The following is a 26,678-nucleotide window of genomic DNA, read 5'->3' on the forward strand; positions in this document are numbered from 1 at the left end:
GCTCATAGCAGGAAGTGCGGGTCGGATGGGGGGAATTCAGCGTAAACTTCCCCCAAGCTTGGACACAGCAGGCCACATCCTCACCTACAAGGATAAATATAGCCTTAAAAAAACATAATGGATTTTCTTAGTGATCTGTATGCACATTTACAGTATTTTAGAGTTAGAAAATACTTGTCCTTTTGCTATATATCAGGGGTCTCAAACTCAATTTACCTGGGGGCCACTGGAGCTAGGGTCTGGGTGAGGCTGGGCCGCATTAGGGTTTCCAAAAAAAAAAAACACATTTATTAAAAACAGAAAAATATACAAACTTTTTCAGTGCTTTGGTTCTGATTTTCTACATTAAAAGCTCTGATAAAACATTCCACTGTTCTCAAATATCTTAATTTTTATATTTCTTCACAAAATAAGATGAAAAATAAATAAACAAATCAAGAATAAAGAAAATCAATCAATCAGTAATCGATAAATATAATAATAAAACGGCAAATAATAAAAACTTAAGAAACCACATATAGTTGGTGGGGAGACAAATTATTTTTTTCAGATTAAAATGAACAAAGCATTATTAGAGCCCTGTAGACATGACAAAACACGACTATAGTCACATTTATACTCTTTTTATTCACAACATATTGCGCAACTGCAAGGTCTTGTGACACATGCTAACTCGCAAACTAGAGAGCTAGCGACCTAAACGGTAGCCTTCAAGTTATTTCCTTTAAACTTAAATAGCCAAAAACTTACCACTTCCACACGGATAGGGAGGATAACTATTAACAGTTATTTAACCTTTAACATGAACATTAATCAAACGTAATATTTTTTTTCTGGGTACATGATACCATACAGCATCCATATCAAACTTGCGCGGGCTGCACTAACATTAAACTTTCATATCAAGGCGGGGGCCTCAAACTAGTGTCTCAAACTAGACCCCTGCTGTATATCATGTGTAATACCTTCTAAGTATGTAATCCACCCACAGAAGCTCATTAATGGTCACATGAGCTGGTGAGTCTTTCGACACATGCGTCCAACACTGGGAGAAATAATGTTAGACCAAGAATATTCAGTAGTTTTCCATATTTCAACATTTTCTGACACTTTAAGCGGTTCATTTTGGGGGAATTAAAGACGTAGGACTTCCCTTTCCTTCCTGTCTTATCTACCGCAGCTTCTCCCATAAACGTCTCAGAGCTTTGATTTGTCACGAGAGCTTCATGAATTCATTGATCAATCAACCTGGGATGGGCTTTAAAGTAAATAAATCTTCATTATTCATCTTAGGAAGTCATTTTGGACATTTTTGTGCTTCCAACATTTTAACCCTTAGATGCATAAGTGGGTCAAAAATGATCCGGTCAGGTTGTTTTCTTGAAATATCTTCGTAATGAAAAATTTTCATAATTTCATATTCCAGGTATTCCTCAAAAAACATGTTTTTGCTATCATACCATTTATAAAAATGTTTTAATTATATAAATTTTAAGAAATTTTAGTTTTTGTGTTACTACCCCAACCTTCCATAAGTGGGTCAAAAATGACCCGGTCAGGTTGTTTTCTTCAAATATCTTCATAATGAAAATTTTTCATCATTTCATATTCTCGGGTATTCATAAAAAAAAACATGTTTTTGCTATCATATCACATTTTTAACTTACCTTTTATACATTTTAAGAATTTTTTGTTTTTGCGTTACTACCCCAACCTTCCATAAGTGGGTCAAAAATGACCCGCATGCATTTTCTATGGAATCCAATAGGAACCTTCGATTCTTATCAACGTTGGCTATCAGGAATAAATTAACTGTAGACCACACAGACTATATCAGATTATTTTACACATAAAGTGCTAATACAACAAGTATTATCTTCATACAATATTGTGTATGTGTCTTTCATGACTGTATTATCAACAAATTTGCCTACTTTATAACTAGCTGTGTGGTCCTAAATATAATACTAAATATGATACAAGTGATTATTCCTAACCAAAATGGCAAAATTGGCATAAAAACGCATTGATTCTAGTATGGGTAATTTTTGACCCACTTATGGAAGAGTGTGGGGTCCAGTCACTCGTGCATCTAAGGGTTAAGGAAGTCTTTTCCACTCTTCTGCAACATGATGATGACCTCTGTTATTTCCAATAGGTGTAATAACCGACCTATACTTGCCCCACTTTACAACTATGTTAAGTCTAAGAGGCGCTCATGTGGGATTATCTTAAGCCTTCTGCGCTATTAAAACATATTAAATGATTCCTAGATCACATGTTTTAGTGTCGCTTCAAGCTTACGACGGAGTGTTTTTTTTTTTTAAGCGGAAAGCAGAAGTGGTGGAAAACACCATCTTTTTTTTCTGTGGGACTTATAATAAACAGGAAGAAATGACCAGTTCGTGTCAGATTTGTGGTTTGGACATTCATTTGTATGAGAAACAGCACCCGATCGGCCAAGTGCTTTCACTTGTGTCATATTACCACTTAAAAGTCATTATTTTTTTTAGCTTGCTGACACGGACGTCCAGATTGCGTGCGTTTTTATGACTCACGTGCTCTGTGGGGGCTTTGCTGAGCTCCCACATGCCCCATGCTGTTGCACTCTGTGGGTGCAAAATTACAGTATACAACCACCTGGACCCCCCTCCACAACCCGATACTGAAAACATGATTGTGCCTGCAAGTGTATTACCACATACACACATGCTGGACAGATGGCAGTCATAAATGGCTCCATCTTTATCACGTTGAAAGCAAATCCTTGGCAAACTGTCCCTGCTATACCTACTGACCCACATGTACAGCATGCTTATTAATATACATAAGATATGACGACATGCTAGGGTGGAGAATGGGAATTTATATAATTCCAAATCATACTTCTCTAGCATAAGGAATGTCTATAGCAGACTAATTTCTATGAAATTTAGTATGATTTTGTTCAAAGTGATGGTACTGTCAAGTATTTTTAACATCAATATTTCCCAATCGTATGGTTGTTGCTACATTAAAAGTGGACTGTGCGTAGTACCCTGAGGGACTCCTGACGGAGTATCGTCCCGCCCATTTACCGCATTGAAATCACAGTGATTTTTAGTTACTTTTAAATTTCAACGTTGTTTTATTGGTCACATGAAATTGAAATACAATCGGAATTGTCTTGATCTATGGTTATAAAATCACCGTTATTCAAATGCAAACCGAATCAACATTGTCCGACTCTGATTCAATGAGCTAACGTTGCAACGTTAATTCAAATTCCACAGGGCCAAATAAAGTTGCCAGTGTCAGCGATTTGACAAAGAGGATGGGAAACACTAACCTTGCCTTTTCTGCATGTAAAAATATATTTTTCTTCATATTTTTGGGTGTGGCTGCACAGTGAACAAGTGGTTAGCACGCAGGCCTCACAGCTAGGAGACCAGGGTTCAATTCCACCCTCGGCCATTTCTGTGTGGAGTTTGCATGTTCTCCCCATGTTCTCCGGCTACTCCGGTTTCCTACCACATTCCAAAAACATGCTAGGTTAATTAGTGACTCCAAATTGTCCATAGGTATGAATGTGAGTGTGAATGGTTGTTTGTCTATATGTGCCCTGTGATTGGCTGGCCACCAGTCCAGGGTGTACCCCGCCTCTCGCTCGAAGACATCAGGGATAGGCTCCAGCGACACTCGTGAGGATAAGCAGTATCCTCACTTCATCATGAATGAAGATCCATACCCAAACAACAGGAGGTGCTATAATCTACAAGCTGAAGCTTTAGCGTTGTCGTTGCATGTTCTCCCCGTGCATGCGTGGGTTTTCTCCGGGTACTCCGGTTTCCTCCCACATTCCAAAAACATGCTAGGTTATTTGGCGACTCCAAATTGTCCATAGGTATGAATGTGAGTGTGAATGGTTGTTTGTCTATATGTGCCCTGTGATTGGCTGGCCACCAATCCAGGGTGTACCCCACCTCTCGCCCAAAGACAGCTGGGATAGGCTCCACCCTTGTGAGGCTAAGCGGTAGAAAATGAATGAATGAATGAATTTTGGGGTGTCTGGAATGGATTAATCGAATTTTTATTATTTTTCATGGAAAATATTGCCTCGGTTTTGGTACACTCGGGTTTTCGTCCAAACTTTCAGAACAAATAATACTTTTTTTATGCGATAAGCATTTGCATTCTTTTCTAAAATATTCATATTGGTCGAATAATCCTAGAATGTGAAATGAAAACATGAGTTTTTGACCAATCAGGTGCAACCAGGATGTGTTTGCATGATTGGTCTATCATTATTAATGCATTACTGTTCAAAGTCATACTTTGCCAGAGTCATTATTATGAAGGCAGATATAGAAAAAAATATTTTCTTATGTCCAGGCACTGTAATAGGTTTTCTTTATTATTTTTAATTACCGATAATCGATTTCATAAATAAATTTAATACAAATATAAGACGATTAGGCATTTTAAACACAGTACTCTTGCCGAAGTGTACTAAAATGTACATAAGGGCAAGGATACAGTATATACCATAAAGAAAGTAACCCTGAATCATGTGGTTTCCTTTTGTGGAATGAGCAGCGCTCGCACAAGCGGGCAACATTTTGCGTTTTAGTCATAGTCTTACTCATTCGTGCTAAAAAAAAAAAAACCTCACACACACACGCACAGCTCTTTTCTGCTGAACCTCTTCCATCAGCGCATGGTCTGTGGGTGTCGGTGTCACTAACCACAACACCTACAGGCTGTGCTGCGAGTTGAACATTTTAGGGCTTTGTGGTTCGAGTCCCGGGGCCTCACTAATAACATATAACATTTGAACCCTAGTCAGCTCGTGAATTGATGCACAAACAAACATCAAGTGTAATTACTAAAGCATATGCTCGCTTTAAAGTCAGCGAGGGCAAAATATTACAAACATCTTGCCATGATCTGAATTTTATTATGTTTGGTGAACATGGAAGTCATGTTTGGTTAATGAAATCATGGCCGTGATCACAATCTGCCGTTTCCTTCCTTATGCGATTAGCTCAGTCATCATTTGTATTGTAATAATGATGATGAATGTCTTGTTCCGGATAGTCAACAAGATGATGAATAACAGGACATTCCACACTCTCTTGTTATGGCAAAAAGCATCATTTGTTACTGCGGCATATTCTAAACGCAGAATTTAGCAAAAATAACTAAACAAAAATAAATAAAAATAGCAGAAATAATGGAAAAAATCTGCAGTAATTTTACAAGACTTTTGTCAAAGTATTAGGACAAAAAATGTTATGAGAATAATGTAATATTGTGAGAAAAAAATAGCATAATTTTAGTCGATGAAAGAAAGAAAGTCATATATTTATGAAAAATGAACAAAACTAAATACAGAAAAAGTTATAATGTTACAGGAATAAAGTCAAAATATTTTGGCAATAAAGTCATTATACTTTGAGAATAAAGTCATAATCACAAGTAGGGAAAATCACAAGAAGAAAGTTTAAATAAAAACATAAAAAACAGCTATAATTTTACAATAATAAAGTCAAAATATGAAGCAAATTCTCACAATTTTCTGAGAATAACATGACATCATAATATGACGAAAACTAATGTCACTCTGTGGGTCATGATGTGCTATATATATCACTATATTGACAGTTACTATGGTACCCATTATGTCATTGGATGGTCATATCACCTCGTACTTTGGTACAGGACAAAAAATTACAAAATTAATTTAAAAAAAACAAAAACAAAAACTTTAAACTGTATTACAGAAAGCAGGAAGTGAACAAATATAACAGTTACTAATCGTAAAAGTACCAGATGGAGGGGTAGGATTTAATAAGCTTTGCTTCTTCCTACTCCTTTTGGACATGTGGAACTGTGAACTGATTATGTGATGCATTCAATTGTAATCTGACGCATGTTCAAATGAAATTAAACCATTACCATTACCATTACTGTAGTAGCATAGAGTTGAAATATTAAAGGAAAAAAATGCACCATTTTTAAAGGTGTAACATTATGGCAAACAAGCAAAACAAACTAAATTAATATTTGGGGGGGAAATTTAGCTTGAGTTAAAAGTTACGATATTATGGGAATAAAGTCATAATATTCTGAAAAACTAATTTGTGAAGTATTGTCAAAAAACATTAATAATACACTCTGCTACTCCTTTTGGACATGTGAAATTGTATGTATGCCAAATGTCCAAATAAAATGAAAACATTAACCATTCGCCCCTTTCATTTTTCAGACAGCGGAACACACTGCCCCCAGTGGTTGGGGAGAGAATGGCAAGTCAGACACTTAATCCTGGCTAAGAGCTAAACAAGGCTTGACAGCTCCATCAGTGTCGACACAGAAGCATCACCCAGGTTTAAGAAACATGTGTTTTCACGTCTGAGCCCCCAAAGGTCTCCAGATGTGTCGCTAATTCCTGGAGGGGTCAGAACATTGGCTAAATTGGCCACACTGATAATGAAAACCAGTGCAGGGAATGTAAATGCTGACTGGGAGCCACGCCGTGTTTTACTCAGATAACCCCCCACAGTGACTTGAACATTTTTTTTTCTTTAAAGCTGCCGTGCACACACAGCGGGCAACATAAAAAATTCAAGAAGAGGCAAAGAAAGAAAAAGCGAGAAAAAGGTGGCGGATTATGACACTGACAGATAGATGGGTTGGTCTGCAGCAAAGTGATGGAAAAAAAAAAAAACTCATCGTGCAAATGTCAGGCCGGCTGTTTAAATCCCAACGTGTTGGCCTTTTGTTTTTCTAGAAGAAGCCATGTTGGAGTACAAATGAGGGGGTGTACCGTGTGGAGGAAATAAAGACAGGTGGGAAAGAAAGAAGCGCTTCATTCCCATACCTCTCTGACAGTGTCAATCAAACCTGAGCATTATCATGTGTGGATGGATTGGAGCTACTGTGGGGGTGTTATTTTGGTATATCTTCTACCACTGCAGCACTGCAGCCGTCCCACATGACTCTTCTCCAAACTGATCACATCCAATCCTTGAAGATTGAAGTTTTCATTAGCCTCAGACTGCAAAACATATTTAAATTGGCCCCGCCCTTTAGCCTGGGGCTTGTTCATGGCACTTTTAGCAGCTTCACATGCATGTGCACACATAAATACGCTCTATGTATCTTTGATGTTATTCCTGCCTGCATACATTACCCACATGGAATCATAGAGGACGAGTTGGTGAGGGGGGGGTGTAGCAAAATTATGAATTCTGCAGGAATTTTCCAAAGGTAGGTTGGGGGTAGAGATATGACACAGAAATGAAATGAAACACGCTCATCTTTGCCTTCTTTCTTTGTGGCATGCGGTGGTGATATTTAATAATCATAATAATAATAATAATCTTTCACACACTCATTTACATACCGCCCACAGCCGTGACTACAATTCTCAGCTTTTGTCATGATTTTTTTTGGTTTATTATTTCCTTTTTCTGTTTCTACTCTGGGGCGGCACGGCGGTCTGGTGGTTAGTGCGCAGACCTCACAGCTAGGAGACCAGGGTTCGGTCCCCGCCCTCGGCCATCTCTGTGTAGAGTTTGCATGTTCTCCCCGTGCATGCGTGGGTTTTCTCCGGGTACTCCGGTTTCCTGCCACATTCCAAAAACATGCTAGGTTAATTGGCCACTCCAAATTGTCCATAGGTATGAATGTGAGTGTGAATGGTTGTTTGTCTATATGTGCCCTGTGATTGGCTGGCGACCAGTCCAGGGTGTACCCCGCCTCTCGCCCGAAGACAGCTGGGATAGGCTCCAGCACCCCCCGCGACCCTCGTGAGGAAAAAGCGGTAGAAAATGAATGAATGAATGTTTCTACTCTGCAGTTGTATGCTGCCTTTTCCAGCAACGACAATGATAAAGCTTCAGCTTGTAGATTATAGCACCCCCTGTTGTTTGGGTATGGATCTTCATTCATTTTCTACTGCTTATCCTCACGAGTGTCGCTGGAGCCTATCCCGGATGTCTTTGAGCGAGAGGTGGGGTACACCCTGGACTGGTGGCCAGCCAATCACAGGGCACATATAGACAAACAACCATTCACACTCACATTCATACCTATGGACAATTTGGAGTCGCTAATTAACCTAGCATGTTTTTGGAATGTGGGAGGAAACTGGAGTAGCCGGAGAACATGGGGAGAACATGCAAACTCCACACAGAGATGTCCGAGTGTGGAATTGAACTCGGGTCTCCTAGCTGTGAGGTCTGCGCGCTAACCACTCGATCTCCGTGCAGCCTACCTCCAACAATATTTTATGGTTTTAAGACCATCCTGTCACCGTAAACTAACAGGCGCATTCATGATAACATGTAATACTTACTTTCCCGACGGACTGGTGGCCAGCCAATCACAGGGCACATATAGACAAACAACCATTCACACTCACATTCATACCTATGGACAATTTGGAGTCGCCAATTAACCTAGCATGTTTTTGGAATGTGGGAGGAAACCGACAAAAACCCACGCATGCACGGGGAGAACATGCAAACTCCACACAGAGATGGCCGAGCGTGGAATCGAACTCAGGTCTCCTAGCTGTGTGGCCTAACCACTCAGTATCATTCAGCATTGTTTTGATCTGTACATGTGTACAATGGAAAGAGCTGTATTAAATATCCTGCACTCTCTATTCTATATCGGGCACCCGTGAGTCCATATTTACCCCCCCCCCCCTCCCCCCCAACCACCACCAAGCCTGGCGGCAAGTTCACAGGAGGTTCCCATGGCTTCAGTAGGCTCCACCCCTGCAGAGCACAGTGGGTGGTGACCTATTACACGCCAAATATCACCATCACATGTGATGGACGCAATGGAACTTTGCTAAGCGTGCTCCGTGTAAACAAAACCATTAGCAACCTTTATTTTGTGGATGTACCTACCTGAATTTCACACAGTTTCTATTACTTTGTGGCCTTATGCAACCTGTGCTTATATAAGATATTAATCAGTGCCAAACTTCCCCCTCTTTGTGGCCTAGAGAGTTGCCAAGCAACGCCAACTAAGGTCTACTTTGCCGGTGTCCCTGCATCTTTGTGTGCCAACTACACCGGCCACAACATACTGAGTATGAGAGTTATTTGGTTTCTTTTTTTTTGCATGACTTGATGCTCACAATTCCATGAGGAAAAATGTGTAAACAAAAGCATGTGTTTAAATATTAAATATTAAATCTGCGAAAATTAAGTGTTTTAAAATTCTGTACAAATACATTCAAGAAAAAATGGACATATACGCCTGCGGAAAATTACAACTGAGTCGTCTCAGAGCCAGCCAATCAGGTATAAACTGTATAGTCATGTGACACAAAACCTGGAAGTGTATGTGATTTTTCATTCATTCATTCATTTTCTACTGCTTATCCTCACGAGGGTCGCAGGGGGGTGCTGGAGCCTATCCCAGCTGTCTTCGGGCGAGAGGCGGGGCACACACCCTGGACTGGTGGCCAGCCAATCACAGGGCACATATTGACAAACAACCATTCACACTCACATTCATACCTATGGATAATTTGGAGTCGCCAATTAACCTAGCATGTTTTTGGAATGTGGGAGGAAACCGGAGTACCCGGAGAAAACCTACGCATGCACTGGGAGAACATGCAAACTCCAGAGGGTGGGATTGAACCCAGGTCTCCTAGCTGTGAGGTCTGCGCGCTAACCACTAGTCCACCGTGCAGCCACACCCAAAAATATGAAGAAAAATATATTTTTACATGCAGAAAAGGCAAGGTTAGTGTTTCCCATCAAATCGCTGACACTGGCAACTTTATTTGGCCCCGTGGAAATTTAATTAACGTTTCAATGTTAGCTCATTGAATCAGTGTCGGACAATGTTTGCATTTGAATAACGTTGATTTCATAACCATAGGTCAAGACAATTCCAATTGTATTTCAATTACATGTGACCAATAAAACAACATTGAAATTTCAATGTAACTAAAAATCAATGTGATTTCAATGCAGTAGATGGGCAGGACGATACTCCCGTCAGGAGTCCCTCAGGGTACTACGCACAGTCCACTTTTAATGTAATGGACAATTGGAGAAAATTGGACAATTGGACAAATGGAGTGGCCATTCATTCATTTTCTACCGCTTTTTCCTCACAAGGGTCGCGGGGGTGCTGGAGCCTATTCCAGCTGTCTTTGGGCGAGAGGTGGGGTACACCCTGGACTGGTCGCCAGCCAATCACAGGGCACATATAGACAAACAACCACACACTCACATTCATACCTATGGACAATTTGGAGTCGCCAATTAACCAAGCATGTTTTTTTGGAATGTGGGAGGAAACCGGAGTACCCGGAGAAAACCCACGCATGCACGGGGAGAACATGCAAACTCCACACAGAGATGGCTGAGGGTGGAATTGAACCCGGGTCTCCTAGCTGTGAGGTCTGCGCGTAACCACACAGATTTTTCATAATTATTATAAATTATTAGTATTAAATGTTTAAACAAATGTATTTTGCTCATGCATTTTTAGCATCATTTAATAATAATTGAACACACATTGAAACATTTGGTCTAAAAAATACCTTTGGTAATAAAGGAACTGGTCTACTTATTGGTCTTTACCGAGCCTTACTGAGTGAATCCCGGACTTAAGAAACTTGGAGCCATCTTGTCTGCGTTTTGTCTTATTTTAGCCACACATGTCCATCAGTGTGTCATTTTTTTTTTTTTTTATGGACAGCCGTTTTGCTTTGCTTTGACGTGCCATGATTTGTGATTCCGCTTCGCAAAAGTGCCGCGTTCACATTTTATGGCCAACCCTGTGACGGAACAATCCAGGCGCTGTCCAAAATAAACTCAGTGCTGGCCTTCTCCTGTATGTTAAATGCAGCTGTAGGGCACAGAGGCCGTCCTTATAACCTCTCACAAAGCGCATGGATTTACCCCCGAAGGCCCTGTCGCCACTTCACCCGCACTGAATTTGTACTTGTACGTCTTTAACAGCCTCTGTCGCTCTGATTTGTATGCACAGCTGAGGCGTTAATGGGTAAAATTATGATTCTGATCATTGCGTTGGAAATGAACTGGTCGTGTAAGAAACCACAGAAGAGGAAGGACATTCCTTGAATAGGAATGGGGGCTTTTTTTTTTTGGAGGAAATGGAACAGAACCAATTGTCTACTTACTCAAAGTGAGCAAAATGGGACTCACTAGGGGAGCCCAATAAGCAATAGGCCATTTGTTTCTGCAGGTAATGAGGTCACGAGGAACTATCAATGTGCTTTAATCTACTTAATCAGATGGATGCTTGGCAATAGCTTATCATCTCTGTGTGCACCTCCGGGGGTTTCATGGATTTTGCACATAGGAGGACCGAGATAAGCCTGAACGCAGAAGGCACTCATCGCAGATTGATGACCTTTTAAGTTAAACACAAAAAATAAGGAACTTTCGTAAATATATGCACACCCCTCTAATGAAATCATTTGCAGCACCGGGAGTTTGACTGAAGTGGAGATGAAAAGGCGAGAGCAGAGTTGGAGGCTTTTTGACCGACCTTCCTACCGACCCCCCGCCGCCTCCACCGCCTTTGATCAATTAAAATCCACGTCGGGAATCACGGTGGAAGGGCGTGGCGCGTTGGAGCATGTGGACAAAGGCCTCTGTCCTCCCCATCGGAAGGATGAAGAGACGATGGAGAATGAATACGCAACAGGAGACTGAAAGTTGTGAGTGGCGTTCAAGAATGGCAGAGGATGAGAAAATGATGTCATTTTAATTTCAAGTGTGTCCGTTTAACCTTGAATGAACCATTCTGCATAGCGCTATGGTTTGCATCACAAGGATTTTTCTTCCTCAAAAAGCGTTTGAATGTGAGTGTGAATGGTTGTTTGTCTATATGTGCCCTGTGATTGGCTGGCCACCAGTCCAGGGTGTACCCCGCCTCGCGCCCAAAGACAGCTGGGATAGGCTCCAGCACCCCCCGCGACCCTCATGAGGATAAGCAATCGAAAATCAATAAACGAAAAAGTGTTTGATTAGCATTTTTGCAGGTGATCCTTAAAAACAGCAGAGCACCGTTAGCACAGAGTCGATCTTTTACTAGCATTTTTGGAGATTGTTCCTGTTATACAGAGGATCTTTGACTAGAATTTTTAACATCCTAAAAAACAGCAGGGTGCCGATCTCTGACCCGAGTTTTCACAGCTGATCCTTAAAAACAGCACAGTGTTCGCATAGCAAAAGGTCCCTATCATACAGTGGATCTTTGACTAGCATTTTTTTCAGTGGGTCCTCAAAAACAGCAAAGCAGTCTTGCCATATAGTGGATCAAGAATCAAATCAAGAATCAAACAGCAAAAATTAAAAACAGCAGAGCATTTTTGCTGTAGAGTCCGAAAAACTACAGAGTACTTATTGTCATTGTTAATATTTGAAAAGAGTTTTTGCAGGTGATTCTTCAAGCCAGAAGATCTCTGATGAATATTTTGGGAGTAGATTCCTAAAAACCGCAGAGGGTTTCTATCCTTCAGAGGATCTTTGACTAGGATTTTTGCAAGTGCATCCTCAAAAAAAGTTATTGAGTACTGTAGATCGTTTACTGGCGTTTTTGCTGTAGATCCCTAAAAACAGCAAATTGCGGATCTTTGACCAGATTTTCACAAGTTATCCTTAAAAACAGCAGTGAGTGTTTGTGGTAGATTCTCAAAAACAGAAGTATACTTTGACAAGAGTTTTTGTAGGTGATACTTAAAAAGAGCAGAGTAGAACATGTAGAACATGTAGAAGAACTTTGACAAACATTTTTGCGGTAGGTCCACAAAAACAGCAGAGTGCTCTTGTGGAGGAGATCTTTGACTAGCATTTTTGCTGTCAATTTCAAAACACAGCAGAACACTCGTGTTATATAGTGAATCTTTGACCAAAGATGCATATCTTTGGTCAAAGATGATCCTTAAAAACTGATCCTTAAAAACAAAGCACACATTTGTGAAAAAAACCCCAAAAAACAGCAAAGCATTTTTGTATATAGAGAATCTTTGACTAGTATTCTGTAAGTATGTCCTTAAAAAGTGTGCTTCTGTCATATTGAAGATCTTTGTCTCGCGTTTTTGTTTTAGATTCCCAAAAACAGCAGTGTACTATTGTCATATAACGGATCTTTGACAAAAGTTTCAGAAGATACTTAAAAACACCACAGCACTCCATCATTAAGTCAATCTTTGACCAGCATTTTGCAGTACTTTCCCCAAAAAGAGCAGGGAGTTTCTATCGCAGAGGATCTTTGACTAGCGTTTTAGTTCTAGATTCTTAAAAACAGCAGGAAGAGCGCTGTTGGCAAATAGAGGATCTTTGGCTAGTTGGCAGTAAACATCATGCATTAGAAAATGACATAAACGCTCGCTGACATCCTAAATGCTTACTCATTGTTACAAAGGACAACAAATGAGAGTTGCTTTCTTTCAACGTCTCATCATCTCCATCAGGAGATCCTTCAGGCTTCACTATTTATCCCCTAGCAGCCTGTGCATCCTCATCTCGTCATTGCGGGACTTTATGAAATATTTATTAATAAGCAGCATTGCCCATGAATATTCAGACGGCCTCTATCGTCTGCTGTCAGCTCGCTACTTTGACGATCATCTGTATTCCTGTGGCATCAAGTTGATCGGGCTGTGCCCACTGGTGCACCGTGCGGTGCATGCTGAGTGATGATTACACTGGGCCCCTCTGTACTTCCCTGGCAGGTGATCCTCCACACTCTTTTTTTTTTCCTTTTACACTTCCTGTTACTTAAAATAAAAACAGACAATGGCTGCTTCTCTATGCTTTTAAGGCAATCTAACAGGGTTGCATGGCACTCTCCTGCTGACAAGGTTACTTAAGTATCACAGAAAAATATTGATGGGAATTACATTTGCTCTTATTGGAGTAGACTGTTGAATTTCAAACAGAATGGCTCCCCCTAGTGGCTAATAGAGTTTTACAGAGGCCTTGTTGCTGCCTCAGTTGAGTGTCTTGATAGTCAACTGTATGCTGTTAAATAACACATGGAAATAGGTGTGCATGCATTTAAAAAGGAATATCATATTGAAAGCTTTAAAAAATGCATAAAAATGAAAAAGGGTGATTTTCAGACGCCTGCATTTGAATACCGATATGGTGTGAAGCACACACAGATGTGTCGTGGGAAGGACTGAAAGGAAGACGTACCTGTGCAATTATGTAAGGTCCAGCCAGCTGGGGCTCTGACGAGTAAACTTCCCTTGCCATCTGTTCCCAAATGTTCCCAATTGGATTGGATGCAGGATGGTCCAAAAGAGTGAGGTTATTCCTTTAGAACAGGGGTCTCAAACTCAATTTACTTGGGGGCCACTGGAGCTCAGGTCTGGGTGAGACTGGGTTTTCAAAAAAAAAACAAACACATTTATTAAAAACAATTTTTTTTTAAAACTTCGCCTTGGTTCCAATTTTTTACAAGAAAAGCTCTGATAAAACATTCCACTGTTCTCAAATATCTTACTTTTTATTTTTCTACACAAAATAAGATGAAAAATAAATAAACAAATCAAGAATAAAGACAATCAATCAGTCATAAATAAATAATAATAATAAATAATAAAACGGCAAATAATAAAAACTTAAGAAACCACATATAGTTGGTGGGTAGACAAATTATTTTTTTCAGATTAAAATGAACAAAGCATTATTAGAGCCCTGTAGACATGACAAAACACGACTATAGTCACATTTATACTCTTTTTATTTACAACATATTGCGCAACTGCAGGGTCTTGTGACACATGCTAACTCGCAAACTAGAGAGCTAGCGACCTAAACGGTAGCCTTCAAGTTATTTCCTTTAAACTTAAATAGCCAAAAATTTTACCACTTCCACACGGATAGGGGGGATAACTATTAACAGTTATTTAACCTTTAACATGAACATTAATCAAACGTAATAATTTTTTCTGGGTACATGCTACCATACATCATCCATATCAAACTTGCGCGGGCCGCACTAACATTAAACTTTCATATCATACCTCAAACTAGTGTCCTGCGGGCCCCATTTGTTGAAAAAGACACTCATTACCACACAGACAGGACCTTCAGTCATGAGGGATTCCCCCTGCAACATCTCCAAATAGCCAGGCTGCCTTTTGACACCCCTGCACAACCTGAAGCTCCAGGTTGTTGTCAGCATTGTTACCGTGACAGCATTCCTTTTATACAGACTCCCTGACTGCCCCCCCTGTTATATCTATATAGTACCCAGAATATTATAAACACATGTTAGTATGATGTAGTGCAATTCCACATAAGCAAATAAAGTTATGGATGAAAGTTAAAGATAATGCACTTGCAATATTGTGAGTACATATACAGATGTCAAGTAGTACAGCATGCCCATGTGAGCAAAAGTACAGTAAGAGGAGACGCCCACAGAGTGTGTCACGCGGGGATACATGCGACGGAGCTCCTCTTCCGTGATTGGTCAGCCATGCCGGTAAAAAGTGGTCGGAACGCGTGACGTGTTCAGCACTGGCGTGTGAGGGAAAATGTATCGTCTCGGCCAACAGTCTTTCTCCAAGATCGCTTTCAATTCCTTTTTTTCCTCAGTGCCGCGGGACTATTTTCACTTTGCGAGACAACACAATAAAAGCTGGTCGTGTATTGGCTGATTTTGGATCAAACTAGATATTTTGTTTTGACAAAGAAAATGCGAAGGGCCAAGAAGAAGAGCGGCAGAGGTGAGTGCGGCCTTGCAGATATTCTGGCTTTGCTGGTTTTTCTGTCCCTTTTGTGCTGATGGGAGTTGTAGTACTTTTGCGGACGCGATGCCATTGAAACGCATTGAACGTGTCTCCAGCTCGGACTACAAATATGACGCGACATGCGTCAAAACATAGCTCTGTGGCTAACTAGCAGCTAACACAAAGCAGTCAAAACGTGACAACACACGACGATATGCCGTTTGTTTTTCACGTTTATTTATTAAAAATATCATTGATAATCTTAAATGTGTATAACGTACACAACCGGACTCTTAATTTCAGTAACCGTTCCCTTTGTATCGTGCCTCAACGTCCGTTAGCAAACCTGCTCGGTAAACGTTAGCCCACTTGCTAACGTCCATGTTTGTTTTTGACTCCCTCGCTAAAAGGGACGAGTTAGAACTTTAAAACGGCCAAATTTTGTGACTTCCTCCAGTCGATTTAGGCGTTGACCGGTGTTGGATGACGCCCCCGTGATGTAATGGAGGAGATTGCGGACATTTGTTGATTGTTTTGGGCGTGATGAAGGCGGCCTCAGTTGGGCTGGACGATACTGCAAATTTTGGTATTGATCAGATACCACACAAACAGCGGCGGTATTGATGATAGTGACAATTTTTACTTGGAGATTTACAAGATCGAATTATTTTGTGAATTTGCCTTTTAAATTTGCAAAGAGAGATCCTTTATTTTAATAAACTTTTGATTTAACAAGGTATGTGTAACGATAGCGACAAAATGATAAATATCCTTTTCTTTTGATAATCTAATTACTTCCTTGAGGTGACTCGTTTGTAAACTATACATAAATGACCGCGCCTATACTCGGTATCGGTACTGTAGACATTTGTATCGACCCTCCCACGCCTTTACTCTATCAGCTGTTCCTTCCACGTGTACTGAAATGGCCTCAGTCACTTCTTTATGTCAAAAATATTACACAGACTGGTCTTGATTGCACGTGTGCACATCACGTTTTTACACCCGTCCATGTAAACAAGTTACATTTGCACAGAAAAGTAAATAAAGTGCACGTTGCCCTTGACCCTGACAACAATCTGCAAACCAGCATACGGGAAGAGATTAGATAACTGTGGTGTTTGCTACACTACCTGTGTTGTACTGATATTACATAATAATAACCTTGCACTTTTTTTTCCTTTAGGGGGCCAGCATGGAAACGTGCAGCCCTTCAGCGACGAGGACGCCTCTGTCGAGACGCTCAGTCATTGCAGCAGCTTCAGTGATAACACCAGTGTCGCAGATGAAGGTGGGCCTCGCTTCTCTGCTTTCTTTTCTTGAAGTACCAAAGTACTGAAAGTGCTTTTATCGTACAAGGCGGAGAGGCCAATGAGGACACAGCCCAGGAGGATTTCCAGTACAAGCTCAAGGGGTTCATTGACAGCACAGTGGATAAGAGGTACTTGTTTGCTTCATTAATATGCATTAAACATCCATGCATTAGCCCCAATTAACATTTGATGTATCCTGTTTCAATCCAAACCTCCAGTGCTAAGACCAGACAGGGGGCGATGGACGGGCTGAAGACGGCGATGGCCACACGCATCCTGTATGAATTCATCTCGGAGAGAAGGATGACAATCACTGATAGCATCGAACGCAGTCTGAAGAAAGGTAGCGGAGCAGCGTCAAGGTTGCTTTTACTGCCTACACAGGCTGCCATGCCCATGGATGGATGCTAGTGCGCCAATATCCTTGTATTCAGTAGTCGGTCATAAAATCATATAGGAAACACTCTAGAAGAAGTATATTAACCAAGATGGCTTCGAACGCAGTCTGAAGAAAGGTAGCGGAGCAGCGTCAAGTTTGCTTTTACTGCCTAAACAGGCTGCCACTGTAGAAGAACTATTATCAACCAAAAATAACAAACAAATGTACATTTTGTTGCACGTGGCCTACAAATGTGAATAAATTGGTTTAGCTCTGAGCCTCAGGTAGCGCAAACCAAAGGCTCAAAGGCTTTGCTGTCTTTTTCAGGTAAAGGTGAGGAGCAGCGAGCAGCAGCGTCTTTGGCCTGCCTGCTCTGCATCCAGCTGGGCTCGGGCATCGAGAGCGAGGAGGTCTTCAAGACCCTCAAACCCATTTTCAAAAACATCCTTGCGGACACCTCGGCGAACATTCTCGGCAGACAGGCGGTGAGTCGCAGCTCTTGGCGAGAATTAAACACGCTGAATTCACTGACGCTGTCGCCTTCTAGGTGGCGACGAGTTTGGGCCTGTGTACTTTAGTGGCAGAAGATGACGTGTTGGACGTGCGTGCCACCATGGAGTGCTTCGAGAACCTCTTCACGCGCTCATACGCTCGGGCTGATGGTACATGCCCTTCTGTCAACGCCCCCACCAGCCAGCTGCACACCAACGCTCTTCTGTCCTGGGCCCTGCTGCTCACCATCTGCACGGCCAGCCAACTTAAAGACGTCTTGCACAAGTATGTCCCAGCAGCTGAAACATCACCGTGTTTTTGTGCATTTTCTGTGAATTCCTTCTCGTTTCTTCTCCCTCAAGACATCTGCCCAAGCTGCCAAGATTGCTGGAGAGTGACGACGTCAACATGAGAATCGCAGCAGGCGAGACCATAGCGCTGCTTTTCGAGCTAGCAAGAGACATGGACCCGGTGAGTTTTCTCAGTACCCAGGTACTCAAACTTTTGTTGCAAGACTCCCCTTATTGTAGATGTCCTCTCTAGGAGTTTGAGTTTGATGACTGGGACGAGCTGTGCGACAAACTGAGTGCTCTGGCCACAGACTGCAACAAGCATCGGGCCAAGACGGATAAGAAGAAGCAGCGCTCCGTGTTTAGGGACGTCCTTAAGGCTGTGGAGGTGATTTTAAAGAAAATCTTGATTGCTTGCTTTCATGTAAAAGGGAAAAATTGCACATTTCTGACCGTTTCCCCTTTCTAGGAGGGCGACTTCCAATCTGAGACCATCCGCTTTGGGACAGAACGCATGAGCATCGACAGCTGGCTTAGAAAAAGGACCTATGATGCCTTCAGGGAGTTTGTGGGTGCTGGGATGAATTACCACTTGCAGGTACGGTCATGTTTATATACCACAAAACCACGCCATAGAACGGAGGCTTAACACGTAAACTTTCACCAATACAGGCTAATGAGTTCATCAGAGACGTGTTCCAACTCGGACCTCCCATGCTGGTCGATTCCGCCACAATAAAGGCCATGAAGATCTCCCGCTTTGAGAGGGTATGGAACACAGTCATATATGCATATAATATAATAAGTTGAGGAGCATTATGTTGACACTTTGACAATTCAACATGTCTGAAAAGGAGTAGGAAGAAGCAGATTAATTAATCCTACCCTTTCGCTATGTCCGAACAATGACTCATTTGTCACTCTCCTGTTATGTACCATTTTCTAATTGGGAGATTAGAATGTAGCAATAGGTGGTAAATAAAAATGAATTTTTCAGAAATTGCCCACTGTTATATCTCTACGAGATGGGAATACCACCAGCGGTTCCCGTACCACAGTTTGAGAACCCTGCCCTTACATGACCTTCTCTCCTTTTTATTTTTGACAGCATCTTCACAACTCTGCTGCGTTCAAAGCCCGCACCAAGGCCAGAAGCAAGTTTAGGGACAAGAGATCGGACGTGGGCGACTTCTAAAATTCCAGCACCCCCCTCAAGCCCCTCCCCCCCATCCCTGCCACCCCTGCTTTATTATTAGAATTTGTGCTCATGTGTCTACACCTGTTTTTAAAGTACACATACACAAATGCATCATTTTTAATATAGATCACACTACATGTCGAAGTACAACCACGCTTGACTGTCATACTGTACATACTTTCCTCTAGGCTTGCTCTTAACCTTCAATTCAACTGTATTTATTTTTGGTTTTGTGCCCTGCTACCCCCACCCCAGCCCTCCCCTCTTTCATTAATATATGTGTTAAGTTGCACAAATTGTGTAGAATTTGGTGTTTATGAATTGCATTGGGTGTATGATCTAAAGGTAAAACTACAGTGAAATAAAAAATATGGTGAAAAGCTGCAAAAGAGCCACGTTCTTGCATTTCGTTGACCAATATGGGGAATATAAAAAAAACTCATTACATTCATACAATACACTGTAAGGAACGTGTGTGCAATTCCAATTGTGACCAAGAGGGGGCAGTTTTCCTCCACTTAGTTAAACTGCTGCATTGACACTGCTCATGTCTTCAATTGGAAGTGAGCACGAGTGATGTATGTAAGAAGTGTGTAATACTTCATCATAATAATGCAACATGAACCATATGTAAAGCAGTTCGAGTCTTGAATACAAAATCAAGTCGTGCACACTCATGAACACATACACACAAATCATACCTCCCACTCCTTCCTCTCCATACCCCACCCCCCGCTTCAGCCTTAATGTGGGCCACTGACTATGGCGGACCCCCATCAGGGCCGACAACTGTTCTCCGGATGATGACACACACACACACACACCTTCCATTCGAAGCCATAGTATTCCTAGGCTTTTTTAATAAATCAGAATGTCTATTACTATTTTTATGTACTTTAAGATTTTTTTTAGGTTTCGAAAAATCCTCTACAGTCTCCCGAGGGGAAATAACACGTTACACTCTTATTTCAAATACAAGCACAAAATAAAACACTAAAATGAAAGCATGCAGCCATATGCAATGCATAAATGTAGAGTGCCCCCAGTGGTGAGGAAAAGAACTGCAACTGTTTAGATACCGGTACAGTACTTTATAAGGTGATGACTTCACCTTTATTAATGCACATTTAAATTAAGTTAAATGACGCCCAGCATGCAAAACTGTTATTGCCTCCCCCATTTTCAAAATATGTCAAATTAAACATTTACATAAATGCTCAAATATAATACATTTGTTAAAAACGTAATAAAAAATAGAAAATATTTGTGTAAAAATTATGGCGAAAAATCTTTACACACAAAAAAATCACATTTAAATATTGTTATGAATGATAAATAATATATTTTACATTATGATATAGCAAAAAAATGCTAAAGATAATGCCACAATATATTTAATTATTTTTATTTTTTATAATGTAAAATTATTAATTAAAAATTTAATATGAATAAATGATTAATGACAGGCATATTATTTGATTTACTTTAAAAATAATTAAATTTAATTATTAATCAAATTATACATTAAAATAATATACTTTAATATAATAGTTAAATAATAAAGTGTATAGAAAAAGATACAGAATGTATGTATTCATATTTGACATCAAAAACACAAGTATTTAGTTTTTGAAAGGATTATGAATGAAAAAGATGAATAAAGATGGTGAAATATGACTGGACAAGATATTGGACACTTAATGTATGTGTCAGCTGTTCTTCCCACAATCAATCTGGATGAAGGTTCCGCTCGATTCTAATTATGCAAGCACACACCCGTGTGTGTGTGTGTGTGTGTGTGTGTGCATCAAACTGGCGTGCATGTAGCTTTAAAACAATCCAAATAAATAACATTTGCAGCTATAGATTGTAATCATAAGGATTCCATGAGGTCATCATGTAGTAGGCTACTCGCATGGACGTGCACGCGCATATGTGTGTGTGTGTGTGTGTGTGTGTGAGGCCAGTCACCTGACACACACACACAGAAGACACATTTTATACGAGACGTTACAAGCCAAACACTGAAGACGACAAGGCCAATACACATGTGCAAATACAACCCCCTCCCTCACACACACACATACACACACACACACACACACACACATCACACTGCTGTTTCTGCTTTGCCGCGGAGGTTGTTGCCAAGGCTCGGAATGAGCGACTTGATTGGTGGAGCGGGCTCATCAGTGTGGGAAGCCGCCAGTTGGATTGGCTGCTGCTCCCGTAAAAAGGCAAGCTCTTCAAGATGCTTTCACCGTCTCATTATCACAACATGCTGCTCATCCCATTTAATTAGCCCGGCTTCAAATTACTGCTTCTTCTCTCTCTCTCTCACACACACACACATGACTCTCTTCCTGCCTTTGCCTTTATCACTTCCATCATAGCAGGCAAGGTAAATAAAAACATCCTTGCAACTACTTGATTATTTAAGAGAAGATTCCAGGAAAAAGCATTTCATCTGCACTCATTTTCTGGATCGGATAAACAACAGTTAAATACGGACCTGATCAAAGTCTTAAGACCAGTTAAAAAATAGCTATATTTTTATTATTACCTTAATGAGCTTTTAAAGTAGAGCTACAATAGAGGGAGTGTGACAAAAAGCATTAATTTAAAAAGAATCATTAAACTCAAATGGGTTGTTTATCATCGCTGGAAAAATGACACAAAACTCTCTAAACCAGAACAAAAACATTTCTCGGTAAGACTCGGTAATGAGTAGCTACGTCGTTCTTGTTAATGACCTCAAAAATTGGTTCGGGCATATTTGATGCGAGTGTTTTTCCAGGAGGCTCCAGGAGAACATTGCACCAAGTGGTGAGCCGGGTAGAAAACATCTCAGGTGGGATCTCCTTGTTAGGCCAGTAAGACTGGAAGCTATCCGTTTTTTTGTTTTACTCCCCCTTGTTAAGTTTGCATATTGGAGCTCTACTTAAAACCTGATTAAGGTCCAAATGTAGCATACAAATACTAGCAATTCTTCTAAGCATTGTGTTATCAGTGAAAAAGGGTATTGTGACTAGGAACCTTTTCTCCTTATATTACATTTTTTGCATTTTTTTTCCAATTAATATATATATTTTTGCTAATTAATTTACACATATTTCAAATATATTGTGCATTTTCTTACTTAATATTATGTCTTTATTCTCATAATATTTTGACTCATAATCGCAAAAATATTCACAAAAATATTCACAAAAATATTCACAAAAATATTCACAAAAATATTCTTTGTTTCTGACAATATTATGACTTTAATATTTCAAATTTATTTTGTTTTGTTTCCTGATTTTTTACTGGGTTTTTAAAATTTTTTTAATTTATTCTCATAATATTTTGACTCATAATCGCAAAAATATTCTTTGTTTCTGACAATATTATGACTTTAATATTTAAAATTTATTTTGTGTTTTGTTTCCCGATTTTTGCTGTTTTTTTTATTTTTATTTTTTCAATTTTTACATTTTTAAATAAAAAATTTAGTTGTATTTTTAGAATGTAGCAAGTGCCAATTAAAAAACAGCTGTGGGCCACACATGGCCCCTGGGCTGCTGTTTGGACACCCATGATGTCAAGAAAAAATTTAAGGTGTAGTACTGACAAAAAAAATAACAATTATTATATATATTTATATTATATATTTATTATATAATATATTTATATTACAATGTATTATATATACACACACACACACACATATATATACGTATATATATATATATACACACACACACATATATATATATATATTATATCTAGGGAGGATTATTTCTCGAAATTTTTTGAGTGACGTGTTGTACAAGAGGGCTGCGGTAGCTGAGGTCAAAGGTTAAAAACCAAGACGCCGGCACTCATATTAGCGACATTAGCATCAGAAGTCGTCATGCGGCTCCACCAATAAAGAATAATAAGTGGAGTGCCGCCATGTGATAGATGCGTCCCCCCGAGTTGACCATCATTCACCCCCCCCCCCCCCCCCCCCACTAAGCTGCAACCTTATCTTTATTGCTTCCTCCCCCCCCTTAAAGGGGAACAAATGACAGCCACTGTATAGCTGTCACTCCTTTTACAAGCTATTGTATGGCATCATCATTTTTTATAACACTATTATGTTATTTATAAGCAACAGGAAGTCAGGTTTAATGCTTTAAAAATGTAAAAAAATAAAAATACAGGCTCTCATCATGTGACACTTCAGGTTCAACTCAGTGTCACTTTTTTTTTAAGCAGGACACATTGCCATGGCAACCCACGCTGCAGGCTGAGAAGCTGTATGAGAGCTTTATGTTATCTGACGAGGGATTGGCTTATCTGTGTCGCTTCAATCTAAAGTCGGAACACTTGCAGGCCTTGAGTTGACCTTAGAAGATCTGCATTTTAATATATTTTACACTCATCTTCACAAAGATGGCGATGACAAAAACACGCGGAGTTAAAGCACTTCAAGGTTTATGTTGACCTTATAACAGATACATGTGAACTGTGACGATATTTCATATTTGAACTCCTCCACCTGGGGCAGGACCTCATTCCCATCCCCGAAGGGAGCACTCCACCCTTTTCCGACTGAGAACCACCGCCTCTGATTTGGAGGTGCTGAGGTCACACTCAGATAGAAACCATCCCAGTAAACGCTGAAGGTCACAGTCCGAAGAGGCCATCAGGACCACATTGTCTGGAAATAGAGATGAGATCCTAAAGCCCCTGAACCGGACTCCATTGACGCCTTGGCTGCGCCGACAAATTCTGTCCATGAAAATTCCGAACAGAATCACCAACGTTCACCAGAAACAGGCTCGACTTCCTGCTAGCAATGCGAACCAAGTTCCTGCTCCGTTTGTACGAGGACCGAATGGTTCGTAGTCACCACCAATCCCCCCTAAAGGAAGCCGTGAGGGACATGGTCTAATGCCTTTTCCGGGACTCCCATAAAACCTCTACCACCCTCATGAGGGTGTAGACCCGGTCCAGTGTTCTGTGACCAAAACGAAAACCGCATTGAACCTCTTATAGCTGAGGTTCGGATAAAGTCCCTGGAATAGACTTTCCCAGGGAGGCTGAGGAGCGTTATTCCACTATAGTTGGAACGCACCCTACCTTCTTAAAAAGGGGAACCACCACCCCAAAGGTACTGTTACGGACTTCCACGCAATGTTGAAGAGACGCATCAGCCAAGACCCTCAACATCCAGAACCTTAAGGAATTCAGGGCGGAACACGTCTACGCAATGCACCGGACCCTGATGCTTGCCCCCGGGGGTGGTGGGTCTACGGGTGGCTTCTTCGAGGTGATCATATGCGAGTCTCTCCCCGGAGGGCCCTGGCTTCAGGGTGAGAGCCCTGTATCCCCCATCCAATCCGAGGTGCGGTCTCTTAGCATCACTCGGGTACTCTAACCCCGATAGGGTGGTGATTCACGCAGGAGTACTTCAAAATAATCGTATTTATTTCAAGTAGGTTCTCCGGGTACTCCGGTTTCCTCCCACATTCCAAAAACATGCTAGGTTAATTGGCGACTCCAAATTGTCCATAGGTATGAATGTGAGTGTGAATGGTTGTTTGTCTATATGTGCCCTGTGATTGGCTGGCAACCAGTCCAGGGTATACCCCGCCTCTTGCTCGAAGACAGCTGGGATAGGCTCCAGCACCTTCCGCGACCCTCGTGAGGATAAGCGGTAGAAAATGAATGAGTTCTCCTCCTATTTTGTGTGGAAGTGGTAACTTTTTGGCTTCTTATTTTGTCTTTCCTCACCCTCGACCATCTCTGTGTGGAGTTTGCATGTTCTCCCCGTGCATGCGTGGGTTTTCTCTGGGTACTCCGGTTTCCTCCCACATTCCAAAAACATGCTAGGTTAATTAGTGACTCCAAATTGTCCATAGGTATGAATGTGAGTGTGAATGGTTGTTTGTCTATATGTGCCCTGTGATTGGCTGACCACCAGTCCAGGGTGTACCCCGCCTCTCGCACGAAGACAGCTGGGATAGGCTCCAGCACCCCCGCGACCCTCGTGAGGATAAGCGGTAGAAAATGAATGAGTTCTCCTCCTATTTTGTGTGGAAGTGGTAACTTTTTGGCTTCTTATTTTGTCTTTCCCCACCCTCGGCCATCTCTGTGTGGAGTTTGCTGTGTGGAGTTTTTACTGTATCTTGGGTTTGGAAACTAATCTCGATTTCGACTTCGAATAGAAACTAATGACTAATACGATTACACTTGACGTGAGCGCTGAGTATAGCGCCTGAGTAGATAGTAAGTGGGGCCTTTCCTGGGGTTTTTCTGTTATTGTCAACAAAGCTGTGAATAATAACGATGCCCCCACAATGAATCACGCAACTTCTCTCTCTCTTTCTCTCTCTCTCTCAGGCATGACACTTTCCTCCACGCGCGGGAATCCATGACGGTTTTGTCTCCTCGTAAGGTGTCTCGGATTCGAGTAATCTCAGTGATAAATTCCAGACTGTCAGAACAATCAAGGCAGCGCTGGCTGGAGTGATAAAAGGCCGCTTCTGCAGTGATCATTTCAAATCAGGAAGGTGGTTTTATTCCATTCCATACTAGAATGTCAACAGAGTCCGTTAAATCCTCTTCAATTCCTCATTTAAATGCTTGGAAAATGGCCGTTTTTGTCACATTGTGCATGAAATGAAGCAAGAAAAGGCAACAGGTGCTGCTGTAAGCTTGATGGCCCATTTCAGCCAATCATTTGCAGGGAAAAAGTCTCGACAGGAAAAGTCGCATTGACAGCTGACACTTTTTCTTATTTCTTGTTCATCGTGTTGCAGGAAATAAGTTGCAAGCCCTTGTTGAACCCCGGGTTACCACGGTAACGGTGCAGAGCTAAGCTGATGGGAGAGGTGTATAAACCATTTCTACATGAATAATAATATACTCCTCCTATATTGGAATTCTTGTTGAATAGTACAGAAAGCATCCTGTAATACTGCAATAATCACTGACATATTGAATACATTTAGGACTAAAAGACGAAATATGAGAAATGTATATTAATAACATAAAATTTTGTACTGCATTTACAACGTTAACCAAAAAACCTGGGTGGACGCTAAGCCAGGTTGCCATCAATATTAATATTCATTAATATTGATTAATTAACAAAATAATACATAATAATAAAACAATACAAAATTATGTCATTGTATGGTCATATCACCTCGTACTTCGGTAAGTGACAAAAAATTAATACAAATAAAAATAATAAAAAAGATAAAAATAACAATTAACAAAAAAATAACAAAAAACG

General features: G+C 40.7%; 1 protein-coding gene and 1 long non-coding RNA gene across 2 annotated transcripts; one reads left to right on the forward strand and one right to left on the reverse strand.

Moving 5' to 3' along the window:
* LOC131132573 (uncharacterized) lies at positions 1-14,372 on the reverse strand. The gene is made up of 3 exons (XR_009130395.1): positions 14,193-14,372; positions 217-249; positions 1-84 (listed from the first exon to the last, which is right to left on the reverse strand). It is a non-coding gene; the product is annotated as an uncharacterized LOC131132573 (long non-coding RNA).
* Positions 14,373-15,490: 1,118 nt separating this feature from the next.
* On the forward strand, positions 15,491-19,797 carry ifrd1 (interferon-related developmental regulator 1). The gene is made up of 11 exons (XM_058078324.1): positions 15,491-15,733; positions 16,923-17,027; positions 17,096-17,177; positions 17,268-17,392; positions 17,756-17,913; positions 17,976-18,205; positions 18,283-18,391; positions 18,464-18,598; positions 18,680-18,808; positions 18,883-18,978; positions 19,319-19,797. Exons 1-11 carry the CDS (start codon positions 15,703-15,705, stop codon positions 19,403-19,405), a joined length of 1,287 nt encoding a protein of 428 aa, XP_057934307.1. The 5' UTR covers positions 15,491-15,702; the 3' UTR covers positions 19,406-19,797.
* Positions 19,798-26,678: the final 6,881 nt, after the last annotated feature.

Source organism: Doryrhamphus excisus, chromosome 7, assembly GCF_030265055.1.
Source record: "Doryrhamphus excisus isolate RoL2022-K1 chromosome 7, RoL_Dexc_1.0, whole genome shotgun sequence".
Taxonomy (NCBI): domain Eukaryota; kingdom Metazoa; phylum Chordata; class Actinopteri; order Syngnathiformes; family Syngnathidae; genus Doryrhamphus; species Doryrhamphus excisus.

Coding starts and splice junctions, on each gene's coding strand:
- ifrd1 (XM_058078324.1), top strand. CDS start 15,703: ATGCGAAGGGCCAAGAAGAAGAGCGGCAGAG. Junction 18,599..18,679: donor ACGTCCTTAAGGCTGTGGAG/GTGATTTTAAAG, acceptor TCCCCTTTCTAG/GAGGGCGACTTCCAATCTGA. Junction 18,979..19,318: donor AGATCTCCCGCTTTGAGAGG/GTATGGAACACA, acceptor TATTTTTGACAG/CATCTTCACAACTCTGCTGC.